General features: G+C 41.7%; 1 protein-coding gene across 4 annotated transcripts in view; it reads left to right on the top strand.

Moving 5' to 3' along the window:
- Positions 1–19,414, top strand: part of nckap1 (NCK-associated protein 1) — a 36,057-nt gene that overhangs the window by 2,279 nt on the left and 14,364 nt on the right. Inside the window, exons 2-10 of one of the 4 annotated variants that reach the window (XM_080481120.1) lie at positions 6,653–6,670; positions 12,867–12,977; positions 16,795–16,881; positions 16,974–17,030; positions 17,482–17,624; positions 17,776–17,866; positions 18,403–18,540; positions 19,104–19,152; positions 19,243–19,399. In XM_080481120.1, the coding sequence (XP_080337246.1) occupies positions 6,653–6,670; positions 12,867–12,977; positions 16,795–16,881; positions 16,974–17,030; positions 17,482–17,624; positions 17,776–17,866; positions 18,403–18,540; positions 19,104–19,152; positions 19,243–19,399 (851 nt within the window). Of the gene's footprint in view, positions 1–6,652; positions 6,671–12,866; positions 12,978–16,788; positions 16,882–16,973; positions 17,031–17,481; positions 17,625–17,775; positions 17,867–18,402; positions 18,541–19,103; positions 19,153–19,242; positions 19,400–19,414 lie in introns of all 4 variants that reach the window. The other 3 variants (XM_080481119.1, XM_080481122.1, XM_080481121.1) reach the window with 3 other exon arrangements.

Here is a 19,414-nt window from a genome sequence, read left to right as displayed (position 1 = left end):
TGACAGAAAATGACATCAATTTCAAAATAAATCAAATTTTAATGACATTTTCTGGTACAAAATGCAGTGAAATGTTCAGAAAGCTTCTACTATAACTGTTGGACTATATTTGTACAAACTCCCCTTGATGGTGTTGTGTTGCTACTCTTATAAAATTTGTTTAAAAAAAAAAATAATTCTTCAATTTATTTGGTGGTTTGGCCGGATTGGAACCTGTTGTGAGACGATTTTGGCCCACGGGCCTTATGTTTGACGCCACTGCAAAAAAAAAAAAAATTTGAAAAGTAATTAAAAAGAGTTATTTCTGTTAAAGGCAACTTATATAATGTATGCTACTGAGATTTGTTAAAAAATAAACTACGATTAGGCAATATTCCCAAAATTACTACTATTTAACTGCATGAGATGACATTGTAAGTTACATTTGAACACATTTTGCCGACAAATAAATAAATAAAAAGTTACGATATACTGGGCAAGTGTAAATATAAAGCAGGAATTTTCTCTATCAAACCAAAAATATATTGGCTTCAAAAGTTTGAATATGAATTAAAATTGTGCGCGTAATCGATCGCAACATCAGGTTTTAGAAATAGTTAATTAAGTTGTGCGGTGTCAATTTTACATGAACACTTTATGTACAGGTCTCGGTATGATGTAAATCGTCGCTTTTCACGTTTTAATTCAAACCGTATCACAAATTGAAACAGTTCAAGCCGTTTTTGTTTTCTTCCTCACAGTTTTAGCTTATGTCGTTAAAATAAAAATTAGTTTTTTAGAAATATTACAGGTTGTTTATTAATAGCCAGTGTTTTAATATTTAGTATATTTAAACTGGGGACCAGAATAATTCCAATTTAAAATGTAATGTGATGAGAGTAGAAAGAACTTGTAATACAATGAACCTTTTAAGTGAGCTTCAGACGTACAAATAGTCAAAATACTGCTTCCATTGGGTGAAAGGCCACCGGTTTGAGCTGAGAAGGCTTCCGTAGTTCAATGAAAACTGCACATTATTTTATTGATGCTGTGTTCAGGCTTCAAACGTAAAACAAAAAGCTTCTGAAACGCAGCTGGCGAGAGAAAGAGCACTGTTATTTGTGTGTGTGTGTGTGTGTGTGTGTGTGTGTGTGTGTGTGTGTGTGTGTGTGTGTGTGTGTGTGTGTGTGTGTGTGTGTGTGTGTGTGTGTGTGTGTGTGTGTGTGTGTGTGTGTGTGTCAGAGCCAGTGAAAGAGGTCAGTCAGATCCCCCCAGCCAGCTCAGAGTAGAAGTGAAAGTGTTAGAAAGCTCGTGCTGTTTCTCATTCGGCCCGTCCTCTCGCGTTCAGTCTCTCTTGTTCCAGCGTCCCGCCATCTGTAGTCGGTGGGCAGCATCTCAAATCAGCTGTACTTTGCAGACACGTCTTGTTTGTCCCGACACAGTCAGCGCTGTCAGACACCACTGGGATGACCTTCCTCTCCCCCCTCCTCCCCCTCTTTCCTTCTCTTTCTGTCTGTCCCTCACCTCCTCGCCCACCCGCCATACCTCTCCTGAACTCATCCACTCTGAACCGCTGCTCATTCTTTCCGTTGATGCTTTTGTTGATCTTGTGATGACAGAAAATAGCTAAATATCTTATAGAAATGACATAACTGTGACTGTAATCACCGGATTCCTTCTAAAATAATGACTTTCATCAGTCTAATCCTCAGAAATCAGTGTTTTGAGTAGTTTGGGTTCTACCTTTGGGAGAGAGTAAGTCATGTCCAGTAACAGTGATAGTCTCATATAAGATCGCTTTCCATTTTCCACAACCAGCTGACTTCAAACCCTTTCACCAAGTCACTTTAATTAATCAGGTTTTGTTTACAGGATCTTGTAACGTCTTGCAGGCTCTTTATTTCCCTTAGCGCTTGCTTGCAGTCTATAAAGCCAGTGAGGAGTTAACACATGAAGGAACGTGGTTTCTCTCAGCAGTCTCATTGTCAAAGACAGCAGTTCTTCATCTGGTAATGAGCGATCCATCCATCCATCCTCTACATGCTTTAACCTCCTCAGGGTGGCAGGGTAGTGGATCTGATCCCAGCAGACTGTAGGTGGAGGCTGGGTTTCCTCCTGGACAGCGCAACAGTCCACACACTCACTCAATTTAGTCATTTACCAGCCTCAAACGCACAGGAAACCTAAACGCACAGGCAAAACTCCAAACTCAACTCGTGCTCGAACCAGGGACTTACTCGATTGCCTTGTTTCCACGGCGCGGTACGGTAATGCAGAGTGTACCCAGACCCCCAATCTGTGGCGTGGTTCCACCGCAGAGGTTAAACTGTAGGCGGGGTTGTGAACGACCACGTCACGGCGCAGGCATGTGACATCATTGCGCGACAGTTAACGCGGGACGAGCGGAACAAATTTGCCGCGGCGCTGCTCAGGCATCCGAGCAAAACCACGAGCCTCCGGTCTTTGCACCTCGTCGGAACACCAGGGGGCAGTGTAGAGCCGACATTTCAATGAACGCCAAACGCGCCAAAACCCGTAGCGTACCAGCAGATACTGCGCAGTGGGAACAAGGCTATAGAGGCCAGGGTGCTACTCTGAAGCCTCAGATTCAAATAATTTACTGAATCAAAACAAGTATGCAAACATGCAGGTTAGTCGATGATTGTAGGAGGACAAACGCACGGCTGAGGCTTCTACAATCAAAACTTAGAGTGTGTGTGGGTGGCTATGTGTGTGTATGTAAAATTCTTCATTTAAAAACATGAGCACAAAAAACATGTCGCTGCACAACATAATCACATAGTTACTGTTATGATAATAATGTGTGCCACATACAATTCACTGAGTACATTTAAATAGGTATATTTTATGCAGTGTGCATTCGTGGTCTGCAAATTCAAATCAGAGAATTTTAGATGTGAAAGAAATGTGTGATTAATAGTTAATAGGCAGAGATTGTGCAGTTAAGGCACAAAAAATACAGATAGACGGTCAGTCTTAATTGTTTCTTACCTGGTTACTACAGGACAGACACGGAAAAATTAAATGACAAAAATCATTTTAAAAAATGACCAAAGACAACAAAGTATTTTGCTTCTGAAAAGCTGATGGTGAGGAGCGAGAGAAAGAGCACTGTTATTTGGAACGGCCAAAATATTTTTTACATCATCTCCTTAATCCGTTAATTTTACAATATACAATATTATTGCAGATCATTCGTTTATTCTATACACTTTAAATAAAAGCCAAATATTGTATGTTAAATATACGATTCTAATGAAGTGCTAACTTTAGACAAAACAGCAATTGCAGTGAATACTTCAAAGGGAAAGTTTTTAATAGTTTGTTTTTCATAGTTCAGTTTAACCTGAAATGAACAGAATATGTCAAAACAACTACATTTTATCATGAGATGCTTCTTTATTTAGAAATGTGGAAACTTTTCTACTTACTTAGCCCTGTTTAGTCTTGCAATGCGTGTTTATACCACAAGATGGTGTATTGATACACTCAATGAAGCAACAGGAAGTGAAGTGGAAATTCACAGTTTATATGATTAACATTTATATTTACATGTAGCTAATTTGGATAACTGTTTTTTAACATCCAGAAACACAAACAATTACAGTGAGAAAGTGATTCAACGCTGCCCCCTAATGTAAAAACAGGCTTGACACTCCTTTTATATAGCTAATTAAACACAACCAGCATCACAGCAGAAAATAATATCTCTTATTAAGTGTTTCTTAGTTTTTGATCAGCTTTAAGGAAGAAAATGTTAATATTTCCATTTCCCGTGGATTTTGGAGGGTATTTTAGCTCCCTGACGTTTATTTGTTATACTTAAGTATATTGTTTTCGTCCCTACTTCCTGTTCAGATTAGGACTCCTTGGGGGGAAAGGGAGCATCAGCTTTTCCGATCTTTTTCTTTCCCGCCGTTTTTCTTTCAGATTTGATGACTCATTGTTTCTTTCCTTTTTTTCTCACAACTGGCTGCGTGATGCCAACTCTTTCTTCTGGTTCTTTCTGGACTCTTTTTGTCATCCACTAAACCTTTTTGTTTAGTCTTTTGAATTAGCCTGGTCATTTAGTTTTCTGCTGTACGGTGGCCCAATGGGAACAGTTACACTCCAGTAATTAACTGCCGGGTAGAAAATGACAGGCTGGCATTTAATGAAGGGCACACCTAATAACCAGGGGGCACTTTTATGTCTCGTTTTTTAATTCGAAGGGCATTTTATGGGCTAGATAAGGGCAAATTTCCCAAGACCTCCATAAAGATTTCATGGTATGATGGCGGGCTGCCCTGACCAATTTGGACCTCGAACTTAAGTACGTCAGACTGTTACAAAATTTAATAGATCCTATCAATTCTGTCTGAATTTAGGAGACGCAACTCAAGTTGAGGGACTTATAAAGTTTTTTTAGTCTTTCCGACGAATGCTATGAGGGATCCCTTTATCTCATTTGGACCAAGTCAAACAGCACGACTTTGCATACATACGAAGAGTCAGTCATGTAACACACGCTATCGTTACCCAGTTATCATCACAGGTTGACGCGTAATCCTCTATTAACCAGTCGACGGAGAACATCAACAAAGTCCAAGTGTTAATAACTCACCTAATTTGTCTCACTGTCTGATTTCCTTCTCTGCTCTCGTTCTGATACCTCATGACCAATCACCATCAATACACCCGCCATCATTAAAATGTAAAACGCTCACGACCCCCTGTAGATTTAATCCAATTCCTGTTCTGTTTGTGGGATCACAGAAGGCATGTCAAAATTAGATTGACACGTGAGAGAAGAAGCTGTGTAAGACACTTTGTAGAATCTAGAGTGGAGCGTCTGTCTTTACTGTGACAGTTTTTGGACAGTTTTAGTCTCGGCTTGCATCAAAGCAACAGTCTTGGGTCTCATATTTAGTTACTTACATGTTTTCTGGAAAACAGTAATTGTTTGCACGGTTTCAACAATTTGCAAAGTCAAATGTGATCCAATGTCAGTCGTGTTTCACTGGAGCCCCTCAAAGACAGACTGCGGACCGTTTCCACGATATTTGATGCGACGGAACATTAGAGTGAAGCCAAACACTGTTGGAACCGCCCAATCTCTCCAACGTGCACCGTGCTTGCATAAAGTGTCTGTTGGTTTATTACACATTATTACACATTAAGTTTCAGTATTGTTTGATAAATTAACATGAAAAACAGCTTTTCAAGCATTCAGGGGCAAAATAGGTCATGCTATGCATTTTTAAATATCTGTCGAATCACTAGAGACTTGGCCAATATCTACACCGACATTAGGCCGATGGTACTTTTGTTGCCCAGCTTCTCAGTAAGAAGGAAACCTGAGTGCTCTCTGTCAGATTAACACTTTCTCAATCATCACAAAACCAAAGTCACTTATTACATTACCTGTCACACTAACACTGCTGGGCCTGAATGGAGCAAATCTTTTTAGCTGTGTTCAAAAACCAGATGGAAACCTTTGCTGGAAGATTGGAGGGGATATTGAATATAGCAGCCTAATGGTAACGACGTAGAATAAACTGCAAATTCAGCCTCTGGTGTTGATTGTTTCTCGTGTTAAATATCGGAAGAGAAGCCGTTCTTCATTAAAACTCTACATAGAAGCGGCAGAATTGGTCCAGTTAACCCTCCATTCTTCCATCTTCTATACTTCTTTATCCTCCTCGGGGTCTCGTGGTGCTGAGGCCGATCCCTCATCCCACCATCAGGGTACAGAGGGTCACATAAGGTCATATTCAAACCTCAAACCAACCTCAATGCGGAGGAAGAACCCGCACGCCGTCAACCAATTAGGATTTATTGACTTTCTCCAAAGCTTTTTCTGCACCGACATTCAACATGTTGCTTCTTCTTGCTGCCACCTTTACACCGGCCCGAGTCCAGTTACAGCTTCATGTCACTCCACTAAACGTGGCACCGAAGTAGTGCTGGACAGGAACTCTGGGGGTCAGAGAGCTCCTCCGGACTCCTGTGTCACAGTGTTAATGGACTAAAACCGGCCCTGGCTCGCTTTTACCAGTGAGGTACAACTGAACTCTGAGAACTCGGTGCTCCGAGAGAAAAGTGAATCGTGTCGCTGCACGCCAGTTAAGCTATGACACAGCCAGTTCAAACACGCGTCAGAGTGTCAAGAGTTTGAGTAATTAGCCAACACGCCCGCTGTGAGAATCAGACCACGAGCCGCTGACAGTGTCAGACCTTCCAGTGATGGCCCTGTTACTTCCAGGGTGTGTGTGCATGTGTGAGCGTAGGCAGGGTCCTCCACCGTGTGTGAAGATGCTGTGCGTTAAAAAACAAGTGTTAATGTGCTAACATGTCGGCGCAGCATGTCCTTTATAATGTGTTGTGTTGTGAAGAAGTGCCAGAAGGGCTGTCCTTAAGCAACTGTGTGTGTGTGTGTGTGTGTGTGTGTGTGTGTGTGTGTGTGTGTGTGTGTGTGTGTGTGTGTGTGTGTGTGTGTGTGTGTGTGTGTGTGTGTGTGTGTGTGTGTGTGTGTGTGTGTGTGTGTGTGTGTGTGTGTGTGTGTGTGTGTGTGTGTGTGTGTGTGGTCCGGCAGTTTGTCTGGGTGGGCTCTTTGTTTTGATTTCTTTCTCTTCTTCTCTCCGTTCCAATGCTTCCCCCCTCTCCTATGCAGCAAGGACAAGTTTGGAAGGTTTGCAAAATTTATCACCTTCCACTGATGAACCCCTTCCCTCTTCACCCTTCCTCAACTCCTCCTCCTCCTCCTCCTCTTCCTCCTCCTCCCGTCCTCCTCCTGCTCCTGGCTACCTGTACTGATCTGTCGGTCCTCTCCTTTGTGCCTCGCTCCTCTTCATGTCTCAATCTGCGATGCTGAGAGTAAGGCTGCTGAGCTCCATTCACCGTCACTTTGACCAGCCCGCAAAGCAAATTCACAGGGTTTTATTTCCATGATCGTACATCTATTGTAACTGTAGAGGCGTCGAGAGGAACAGAATCTTATCTTAATGTTTACTGGACTACAAATCATATCGAACCTGATTTGTGCTTCTGTAGAGCGCTTCGCCGTCTGCGTATAGGTCTATCTAAAAAATATTTAAAAACATCGGTTTTCTCTGTTATTTCTACACTCGTACTAAAAAAAACAACCTTTGACACATTTTTTACTTTATGATAATTATGGCCTCCAGTTAAAAACCATATGATCCTATTAAATATTGTGATATTTTCAGATACTAAAATTTCCATTTTTAAGGCTCATGAACAAAAATGATCAGAAATAAATCAGAAAGATCAGTAAAATTGTTCAGTTTCTGAGGAAGTTTCACTAAAACAAACGTTTCCATTGTCCTTTCTTATCCTAACTTTAATTCTGTGAAGGAAGATAACCTCATCACTTTTATTAAATCAACATGTTACCATAAAATATCGAGTATTTTACCTAATGTTAGAGTTTCTTTGCTACACCCCCACTGTGTAAAAGGTCATCAGTAGGATTATACTATAAATATTTATTCTATATTGTCACGCTCCTAAACTCATGGCAAAAGTCTTCTGTCTTTTCTTTGACCTCCAAAACCAGATAACCAAATAAGGAATATATATTCATAAAAATAACATTATCTTGTGATTTAGGCTTGAGCATGCAGTGTAACTGACACCCTTGCTATAGGAGTTAGACTGTGAAATGTTCAGTTAAGAGATCACAAAAGCTTTAATAGAAAGAGATACCCACAGCTCTGGGAGTAAGCTGCCAAACCAGACGGGAGCAAAAGGAGAAGAAATAGCCTGCAGCTAAGTTTAGACTCTCGCTATCGTTGGTGCGTGCATTTAATAAGTACTCTGTATTGACAAGTCACTAAAAGGTTAGTACTCAAACTCGTCCTTTAAGAAAGTAGTATCAGTGCATCCCTACTTAATAACAAAAAAACAATCCTCAAGCGCTTCGAATGAGCGGTCTGCGAGCTCCCTCTGATGTCTGCTTGTACAGATTCCGCTTTCTTAATCCAAATTTACATTAGCATCATCAAAACAACCTCTTTTTTTATAATCTTTGAAAGTTTCCCTAATTAGCTTTGTCGTATTAAAGTTTGTCCAACAGCGGACAGATGAGTTTTATGTGACTGTTGCCAGCTCTGGTCCGGCGCTCTGCCAGCTCTTAGCAGGTTGTGCTGCTTCTCTGGAGCTTCTGGTCCAGTCACATGACACCGGCCATTCTTTCAGCCTGCTTTTCTCCAGCTTTTAATCCCTCGTGAGAAAAAACCAGACGGCTCTCACAGTGAGAAATAAAGGACAGGAAACAAATTTATCTCTGCGAGGAGGCGCTTCACGGGCGGACTCTGAAGGAACTTTGAAAAGGCGCCAAGTGGCGTTCAAATATTGCATCCAGTAATTAGCAGCCGTAATTAGTCTTTAGATGCCTGGTTCCCCGGCCGCCGCTGTCTGTTCCAGAGTCCCCCGCCATATGTCGGTCAGTGCGCGGACCCTTTGAGAAACTCAGCCGATAATTGCTACCCGGAGTGGAGAAACGATGTGGAGGCCAGACTCAGGTCTGTTCTGGTATCCAGGCAACAGCTCCCTTACTCTTTCCTGACCACGACTGATTCTCAGCTGCTTCCCATGCCCCGCCCCCTTCATCCACCGCGTCCCTCCTTCTCCATCCATCCCTCCATCAGCCCCCCACCCCACTCAAACCCAGCCAGTCACCACCAGCACTAATGGGCAATGCCACACCATTCAAAGTACTGGAAATGATCTTTTGCCATGCTAGACGATTAGATATCAAATTATAGCCATTTCTCCTGAAGGGAAAACGATTAATGATACTTGATTAGGCAGTCGAGATGAAACCAAATCATCGAGTGATACAATGTTATGATGTGGTTATACCTACAATAACTAAAAATACATGCAAGATGATTCAAATTCAGGGGTTTTGCATGTTTTAGCCCTCAAATTTCTGCTCATATACAGTACAGCCAGTTTCAACAAGATTTTGGGACAAAACTTGATGTGATTGAAATTATTTCCAGATTTTCATTAAAAAAAAAAAAATCATTTTATTACAATCAAACATAGGCCACATGGATAATGGAAAAAGTGCAGCATTTTACAATTTGTTTAAATTAATTTTGAATTCAAACCGTTTGAGCCAACAAAAGTCTGCAAATGTACTGAATAAAACGGCTGAACAGGTTTTTTTATATTTTGAGATTGTATAAAAAGAGCATTTAAGAGAGGCAGAGTGTTACATTGGGTAAATGCTGTAACAGGGAGCATTCTCAATCAATGTAGCATGCAAGAAACCTGAAGGAAAACTTCCTCTATTTAAAAATTGCTGAGCAACAAACAAACACAAGGTAAAGTCGTATCACGCAGATAAATCACATGTGAACATCATGCAAAAATGACCTGATTTAAAAACAATTAAAGACTTCATAGTTACATTAACATGTATGTTAGTAACATACATTACTCCTTATGGACAGCTAACACATCCAACATACTGTATAAACCTCATCTGATCCAATATGGAAATCATCTGGATTATAATAACACAAACAGTACTATGCCTTTACGTCCTGTTCACATGGGAAGGATTTGCTTGAAATCTTCTCATTTTTTCTTGTTTTGTTTTGGAAAAGTACATACCAGATTGTAACGCTGTAGTTTTCATGCCAGACCACTAGGTGGCAGTGTTTTTTATTGTAGTGCAGCAGGTTGGCCATGTTGTAAATTGTGTTTTGAAATACATTTTAAAGATATTAGTCGCACAAACAGCAAAATGAACCATAATGCAACAGGAATTTCCCAGTAGAAAGGCTTTAGAATGTGTTTCTACCATTTATTTAAAATGAACTAATACCAAATGATGAAATAAAGAAATTTATTTCACCCGTTTATACGTTGTTCAGAATAAAATGGAATTTATGATATTGACAAACAATGGCATCATGTTTTAATTAAAGTCTATACATGGTCGAGTTGGAATTTTTTTAAGAAGTTTCAAAATTTACTGCAAACTATGATTTAAAACACAAGCGTCCTCAGCTAAAGTCACGTTACTGTCGCCGCCTTAAGAGAGCAGACACTTTTAAAAACAACGTATGACTAAACAAAGCATCAAAATAATATCGTTTTAGGACCCCGTTCCAAGACTTTTAATCAGTTCAATATCTTCACAAGATTTTCAAACCACTTAATTTTGTTTTTATTAAATTAATCACAGGGTCCCAACAGTTAGAGAATTTGCAAAATATTACCCAAAGTGAAATTATGGAATTTCCGCACTAAAACCTGTGTTTCTTTCAATTGCATGTTTCAAAACCGAGAGCAACACGGCATCACAGCCACAAATCAGGAACTGAGATGATTAAAGCAAATATGATTGAGGTGGTTTCTGTTAGTATTTTAGTTTTTGATAATAAGACATAAGAAGATGAATGTTGGCGTTCCCTGCTGTCATTTCAAAGCACCAACAACACATTAAATGTCTTCAGGCAGAAATCGCTGCCCTGTTCAATATAAGTAAATCCATGTATCTGAACCCAGTACTTAAAGTAAATTAAAGCTGTCGACTACACCAGCACACATTAAAGGGTATTTAGTGCAGCTTTGGGCTAAAACAGCAAAATGCCACACAGCTCATGGACACCATGTAGTAACTGCACCATGTTTTCTCTGCAGTTCCCCGGCGTGAGTGGAAGGGTAACTACACTGTAGACGCAGCGTGTTGTGTAGGGCGAGGCGGCACATCTCGATTCGCAGTCTGCTCCTCAGACACACACCTGAAGAGAACGTGTGCGTGTGTGTGTATGTGTGTGCGCGTGCGTGTGTGTGTGCGTGTGTGAGGAGCAGACTCCAGGAACCGAGCCGAGACTCAGAGTCCAGCAGTATGGAACCATCTCGGTGTTTTGTGTGCGTGTGTGTGTGTGTGTGTGTGTGTGTGTGTGTGTGTGTGCGTGTGTGTGTCGTCAACCCCTCCATAGTTTTCTGTGTTTCAGAGTAGCGCTGTGAGATCTGAGCATGTCCGCCTCCGGTGTGTCGGTCTGTAGTCGAGCTGTAGGATAGTGGCTTTGAGTCGCAGGAGCGTCGGTGTGTTAGAGCTTCCTGATGTGGCTCCGCGGTCGTTCAGAGTTGTTCAGGATGTTTCCCTGCTGTGCTTGTTGTCAACTAGCATGCGTTACTTGGTGGTTTCAGTTTGTACTGGCTGATGCTGGAAAGTCCTTCAGCGCCATGCAAACTGAAACTCAGGGTTATGCTTGTGTTTAGCTGTGATTCCTAGTAGAAGAAAGGCAGTGTTTCTCGTGTAGTTGTGTTTGCAGCTCTGGCTTTGGCGACTGTTGCTCCCCTGAACGTGAACCTAGACTCTGTGAGCTCACGAGGGGACGAATCCTCAGAACGGTCAAAGCCACTGACCTCCTTCTAGGATTGCTCCTCGGTGTGGAAAGCCAATAAACCCGATGCTTTCACATGCATGGACCACATCCTCCTCACCATCCACGACTACACTACCCATGATGCATGAGCGCTAACGCTTCCTGCAGCAGCAGGCGGGGTGTCAGTGGGACGAATGAAGACGTTGCTGCTCCACTCGTGTCGGTGCAGGCAACGGGAGACACTCGGGAGGAAGGACTCTCTCTTTCTCTCTCCACCTGAAGTCTCTGTGTGGCCCCATTCTTCCTCCTCTTCACCTCTTCTTCCTCCTTTTCTGTGTCATGAAGTCCCTCCTTCACACTTCCTGTCCATCGACTCAGCCGACTCGGAGACACGTCACACCTGGGACTCTCTCAGTGGCTCTCAGCTTCTTCGTGTTGTGGGAAACTTCTTCGTGGAGCATCAGGGACTCAAGCTGATGATCACAGTTTATAGTTTAATGAAGAGGAAAGCGGACATGTTTTTAACCACAGGCGGCAGGAATAAAAGGAAAAAATGGCAAATAAAACAAACATTACCTGTTTCCTTCAGTCAGCAAAAGCTCCAGCCACCTGCTATGTTTTAATGGTGTCAGAACTTTGCACTTTAATTCAAAAGGAAACTTTCTAGTTTAGTTTTTTATAGTATATAAGTTTAACCTGTAAAAAACCCTTCACTGCAATTCTTTTTGTCCCCATCCCACTTAAGATAAACTCTAAAAAAAAAAATGTGTGTTTTAATGTCATAATTAAGTTTAATTTACCCTTGTTTATGAAAATTTTTGGGGGATTGAATAAATAAAATAAGCTCTCTGTTGCCCCCTGGGGGATGTCTGGATTATTACATGAAGAAAAATAAAAATAAATCAGGATTTGTCTGCATAGAAATAACGTTTCAAATACTGGTGTTGTGTTGAAGTTTAGCAGATCTTTTATTTAAACAACTTGTCAAAATCCATCAAATTTATTAAAATGTAACACACAAAATTAGAGCCGTCAAACGCCAACAAACCTTTGCCCCTTTTTCTATTCAGCTATTGATATGATAGATTTTTTTTTTTTTGTATTTATTTTAACAAATCATCAGCTCGTCCCGTCCACAGCCGAGCAGCTGAGAGCCGCTGAGCAGTTCAGGCTCCTGCTCAGTTTGTCACTACAAACCCACCAGGCTCATCCAAACATGAAAAACACACATTTCCAATGTTTGTCCATCAGCCCTGCTGAGTGTGTGCTGGTTTTCATGTCTTGGATACGCCTCTGGTGGTGCTGTTGTTTAATCCCTCGTCCTCCACGTCTGTGTGCCTGGATCAAACCAGGTTAGCACCAAACGTCCACACGTCCGACACTTTGAGGACCGAACAAGTGAGAAAAGCTGAATGAGAGCAAAGAGTCCCGGTGTTTAGTAGCAGCTGCAGTTTCCTCCGTCCTCACCTCTCCTCTCCTCCTCTCCTCCTCCTCTCCTCCTCTCCTCTGCAGGCGTGTGGAGACCCCAAAGCCAAGCCCTCCTACCTGGTGGATAAGAACCTGGAGTCTGCCGTTAAGTTCATCGTCAGGAAGTTTCCCGCCGTGGAGACGCGGAACAACAACGTAAGTTTGGCCGCCTGCGCGTGTGCAGTGTGTTGTAAAGAAAAGAGAATGCAAGAGTGCAGCTGACTCCACCTTCAGTTTACATCCAGGCCTCATGTTGCTTGTTTCAAATACACAATGAATTCTCCTTTGCAACCACCATGGTCATGATTTCTATATATCTTATATTTTTGTACTGTTAATTTAAATACATCTAAAACATTACAATTAGAAAATGAATTCTCAGTTTTTCCTATTCTCACAACAAAGACTAACATTTCAAATATTTTAATTTATTCATGACAATTGTTTCCTTCCACTAGAAAAATCTGATCTATTTTTAAGATGAGTCACGTTTTCCTGCAATATAAGATAAATAAAAAATGATTCTTGAAATGTAGAATAACGTTTTTGTGTGAATTTAAAACTATGTTTTACGATCAGCACTTTGAAAATGAATGTATTAATCATTATAATTGATTATAAGGTTATTGAATTAAGTGACGCTTTTAGTCAGTCACAGATATTGAGTCCTAATCAGAATAGGACCTTAATATTGCTTTGTTCCATGATAATAAACACATTAATTCATATATACATTTTTGATTTTGCTCATTTATTTCATGACGGTGAACAACCATTATTTATTCATTTGTAGTGTCTTATTTATATGGGTTAGGATCAGTTTTTGAATTGTCTGTTAATTGCTGGGCAGAAGTTTCTTCTGCAGACGATCACAGTGTTTTGTTTGAACACGTTCAGTCAGTGTTCACGTTTCACATCGAGGATCTTCTTCTGTAAAAAGTGAAGGAACAAACTTTTTTCTCGTCACCTCGCAGATGGATTGAAGACAGCAGACAGTGTGTCTTCACACACACTCATGTGGAGCGACAAGAGGCTGTGTGCGTGTGCGTGTGTGTGTGCGTGTGTGTGTCAGTGTGTGTGAGCGTGAGTGTGTGTATGAGATCATCGCTCATCAAATGTTTTCTCTCAGCTTTACTTGTTAGCTTAGCTTGTAGCTGCTCGTCTGTGTGTTTATGTTAAAGTGTCATTAAGCAAACAGCTGTGTGTGTGTGTGTGTGTGTGTGTGTGTGTGTGTGTGTGTGTGTGTGTGTGTGTGTGTGTGTGTGTGTGTGTGTGTGTGTGTGTGTGTGTGTGTGTGTGTGTGTGTGTGTGTGTGTGTGTGTGTGTGTGTGTGTTGCTAACTGCTTTATTCAGTGTAAATGTGCAAAAATGGTCTCTTACGTTGTTTTCTGCTTTGTTTCTGTGTTTGTTTGTGTTCTGCATGCTAAACTTGGCTTATACCGGACTTGTGCTTTTTGGTAAGTTTTTGTATCTCAGTTTTTTTTTTTGTATTTGAGTTTCTGTACTTCAGTTCTGTATCGATGCAGTCTTTGTTTTTTCTTTTAAAGCTGTATCCGGACTGTTGTTTTGCTTCGCTCTGCTCTATACCCCTCTTGTTTCTCTTTTTCCTTTCTCTTCATCCTCTGAGTGACTGTTGAACTCTGGGCCAGCGGCTCATGGCTTCAATGGCTCGGTAGCCCCAAGTGTTTAAATGGCCGCCTCTCCGCCTGCAATGAGGAGTGTTTCTGAACAGATGCACGAAGCTGCTGTGTCGCCATTTACTACCATTGGTCGACCAAAGCAGACGATTTGAAGAAATTAACAATGAAAATAACAGACGCGGCACTTCTGTTTGAACTCCTTGGTGCAGCAGCGGTGATTCTCACAAACTCTGTAGACTGGGCTTTAAGTCAGGCTGTGGTTGGACCTTACATTTAAAGTCATTTCTGTCAGTTTTCCTGAGGACAGCCCATCAGGGCCACAACATCAGCTTAAATAAACTGATTTGGATTGTGGGGTTGCACCGATTTCAGCATCTAAACCAGGGGTGGTAAACATAAGGCTCATAGGCCAAAACTGGCTCTCAAGAGGCTCCAGTCCGGCCCAACAAACTGCTACGAAAATAGTCAAACTTTCAAAGAAAACGTAGATTCTTAACTAAATAAGGAAAATAGGCAAAGAGGTTAAAAGTATAATGCAACTCCTGTTTTACTGAAGTTAGCGGACACAAGCATCTTCAGCCTGGTTTTCAATGAACTTGGTTGGTTCCTCCAAATTAAAGAAGCTTCTGCATGGTTGGATTAGAGAAACAGATCAATCGTTTTATCCCGTAGTGATACTGAGAGAAACGGTGTTAAGGATTACTATTGCAACAACACATGATCAGTGGGGTAAAACTAACCTGTCTCACGGCGGTCTAAACCCAGCTCACGTTCCCTATTAGTGGGTGAACAATCCAACGCTTGGTCAAATCTGCTTGGTAATGATCGGAAGAGCCGAGATCAAAAAGTGGCGTCGCTATGTAGAAGCTAAGTTCATATTAAGACCCCGTTTACGCAGCGTTTTCAAGCAAAAACACAAAACTTTTTCGAGCTTTTTGGTGCTCGGAGCCACTAAACTGCTGTCAATCAGATTGATCAGACAGATTCATGTTGTTGACTCTTCAGCTCAGACTACAGTTAAACATGGAGTTCCACAGGGTTCTGTTTTAGGACCTATACCTATCACATTATACGTGCTTCATGTAGGGAATATTATCAGGAAACGGTCCATTGACTTCCATTGTTCCATCCAGGTGATACACAAATCTATTGATCTGTGAAACCAGATGATAATAATCAACATAAACTAAAAAAAAAAAAAGAGCTTTTTTTTTTTTCAGTAAAAGTGCCTTGAAATGACAATGAAAATTGAATCGCTAAGTATCCAAAAGTAAGCACTCGTACTCGGTCTGTGTAACAAATGGAACGATGCAACCCTACTTTCAGAATCAAATTCAACATTTTAAGAGTTTCTTCTTTTTTTTCTCTTTTTTTTTTGGTGTTCAGATTTTGTTCACTTGAATTATTAAATTGCTAAATGAAACTTCTGATGTGGTCCTGAAACGCTGTCTCGCCTTCCTATGTACAGATAGAGCTTCTCTACTGCTTCTCTACTGCTTCCTTGGGCAATAAATTCCTTCTTTCTAAAAGATTGAGGCTGCAATCTTTTAAAGCTGAACTTCCTTTAATCTTGAGGTTTTGATCGCACGTGGCATACGCAGCTTTGTGAGGGGGAAAAGCACATAAAGAGGCTTCTTTTCTCCTTTCTGCCTATTAAGCCTTCGGGTGGAAACAAGGTGCTGCTTTCATGGCCGATTTTACCTTGGTCGAACATTTTCTGTAAGAATTCAAAGCAGACGGTTTCTCCACCACAGATTTATTTCTCTGAATGGTGCAAAAAATACAATTGAATTCCTACAAAAACAAGTTCAGCTAATAAAATAAATGTTCCACCAATGTAAAATGACTTCATATGTATTTTAAAACTCAAGTTAAAGTCCTTTTTTAAGTCGATTTCCATTGTTGGGGAAACCTTCAGAAGCTCCAGTATCACTGAAATATTCATCCACGGTATGTGAGTTCTCTAATTTTACTGGCACTTGTATAAAAATTAAGCCTAATTTGAATAAAAAAACAAAATCCCTAAAGGTAAACGCAGATAGTTAATCACTCCTACACATAATTGGCACACAAATCTGAGCTTATACAAGAACACAAGACATGAAACAGAGGTGAGGGAAGCTGGTTCGAATCCCACTGCTCAGTAAGAGTCAAACAACTGATCTGTCAGAAGAGACGGGAGCTCATGAGTGTATCTGGTGGTGCGTTCCATACTGATGCAGGTTATAGGGGATGATAACCGACTGTGAAGCAGCAAGACAGTTGCTGCTGAGGTTTTCATCGCGCTGTTCTCATGACCCGCCCTTCTACCTGTGTGATCTTCACAGCAACAGCTGGCTCAGCTGCAGAAGGAAAAGTCGGAGATCCTCAAGAACTTGGCTCTCTACTATTTCACCTTTGTAGATGTCATGGAGTTTAAGGTGAGGGTGGGGGGGCAACAAAAAACGTTCACTTTACAGGACACCTGGAAGGATTTCATGTCGGGGATTATAATGATTCTCGTTCTCATCAGGACCACGTGTGCGAGCTGCTGAACACTATCGACGCCTGTCAGGTCTTCTTTGATATTGTAAGTAAATCGGAGTGTTTTTGGTGCATCTATGTTCACTGCAATAAGTCTCCACCTTTACAGTGAAAATGCTAAATCGCTGACCCCACTTGTGCACTATTTAACTTAGATTCCTATATTCTTGTTTAATTTAGTTTATTTCATGCTTTTATTCTCTAGCCTCGTGCGCTTTTGTTTACACGTGGAAACATGAAAATAACAAGGAAGATTTTGACAAGGTGACAAAACTGTAATCATCACTGTCACGCAGGGACATACAGTATTTTAGTTTTTTAGTTTTTCTCTATTGATCAGGTATGCCCCCGTTAATGAATCACCACATGTGGCTCGTCCACCCCGATCAAGAATATGAAAATGATGTATCAAGTAGGCTGTGTCATCCCACACACAGCTCATTGGTCTTGGCTTCATCCTTTTGTGATCTCCGTTGCCACTTTTTGACTCCCATCAGACGGTGAACTTTGACCTCACCAAGAACTACCTGGACCTGGTGGTGACTTACACTACGCTGATGACCATCCTGTCTCGCATCGAGGAGAGGAAGGCCATCATCGGACTCTACAACTACGCCCACGAGATGACGCATGGAGCCAGGTGATACACACACACACACACACACACACACACACACACACACACACACACACACACACACACACACATACACACGAATGAGGAATATCAAATGACCGGTCCTGTGCTGTCCAATAGGAGACTGAGTAACTGTTCTGATCTGTGTGTTTAGTGACCGGGAGTACCCCCGGTTGGGCCAGATGATCGTGGATTATGAGAACCCGTTGAAGAAGATGATGGAGGAGTTTGTTCCTCATGGAAAGGTGAGCTCACCTTCACTTTGTTTTCTCTGTTCCTGGTGCGGTGTCCTGTTAGCTGTGCTGCGGTGGAGCACTTTTAACGTCCAACACAGTGAGTTTTCAAGGCGTGTTTTGAGGTTTAGATGCTTCATTTGAAACATTTAGCTCTTTCAGAAAGTGGAACAGCATCCACAGGAAACATGCCAAATGGTTTAACTTACACAGCAAAGTCTGAAACCGACGTTTCCACGAAACTTGTGCATCTGGGCCAAAAAAACCAGCTGCAGCCTTGTGTGTCGCCCTGAAATCTACAGGTTGGACTTTTTATGTCTTTTATTTGTAATCAATAAACAACCAGCAGCTCTTACTGTCAATCTGATACTGTCCCTGCTTCCTTCAACAAAAACACAACCAGGGTTAAAGGAAAAAGCATAAAAATAGTTCAGTGCCACCACAAATGTTTGTGTTTTAGTGTCGTCTTACTCCTCCAGATATTTTTCTTCGTTGACGCAGTGAAGAGTCCCAGTGAATTCTTGTGCGTGTCCCTCTCCTCTGTGCAGTCTCTGTCCGACGCCCTCATCAGCCTCCAGATGGTTTATCCTCGGAGGAATCTGTCAGCCGACCAGTGGAGGAACGCCCAGCTGCTCTCTCTGATCTCTGCTCCGTCCACCATGCTCAACCCTGCTCAGTCCGACACGGTCAGGATCCTCACCGCATTCGTTCGTTTTACCGCTTTTCTGAAGTCTATGACGGTGGTCTCCCAAAGACACCTCAATAATACATCGACCATGTATGATTTAAAAATTAGATCAATTTCTCGTTAAACCAGAGGAAACCACTAAACGTGGCCAACACACAGCTAACACCATCACCACTGCTATTATCAACAAGACGGAGGTCTTGCATCCTTACATACTCCGACAGAAACACGATAATTGATGGAAATGTACAAAGCAAGTATTCCTGAAGTGCATATAAACATATAATATCCTTGTGGTCACGTCATCGAGCTCATTGACTGAGTTTCAGAAGCAAATCGTTAGCAGAAACAACATTTTCAGATCCGCTCTAGATTCTAGTTGGTCTCTCAGGCCCCGTTTACACAACGTCTTCCAGTCAGAATGCTTCGTTTAATAAAAGTGTCACGTCCACACTGCAGCGTTTTATGAACGATTTCCACCGAAACGACGGGAGACTTGCTTCAAGCGCGGCTACAGTGTCATTTACCTTTTCTGTTAATCCTCTCATGTTCTTTGTTTAGATGCCGTGTGAATACCTTTCCCTGGACGCCATGGAGAAGTGGATTGTTTGTAAGTGCTGAGTTGGCTCTGTTTCAGTCGATTAACTGGGCTGGTGGCTGCTGACATTTGTTCTAACGTTGCGCTGTGTTGTGGCTGCAGTCGGTTTCATCCTGTGCCACGCGGTGCTGAACAGCGACGCCGCCGCCCTGTCTCTGTGGAAACTGGCTCTGCAGAGCTCCACCTGCCTCTGTCTCTTCAGGGACGAAGTCTTTCACATCCACAAGGCTGCAGAGGACCTCTTCGTCAACATCAGAGGGTCATTCTCACACAC

This window comes from Lipophrys pholis, assembly GCF_963383615.2.
Source record: "Lipophrys pholis genome assembly, chromosome: 15".
In the NCBI taxonomy this organism is placed as follows: domain Eukaryota; kingdom Metazoa; phylum Chordata; class Actinopteri; order Blenniiformes; family Blenniidae; genus Lipophrys; species Lipophrys pholis.
The sequence above is the reverse complement of the archived record's forward strand: the minus strand, read 5'-3'. Positions and strand labels throughout refer to the sequence as shown.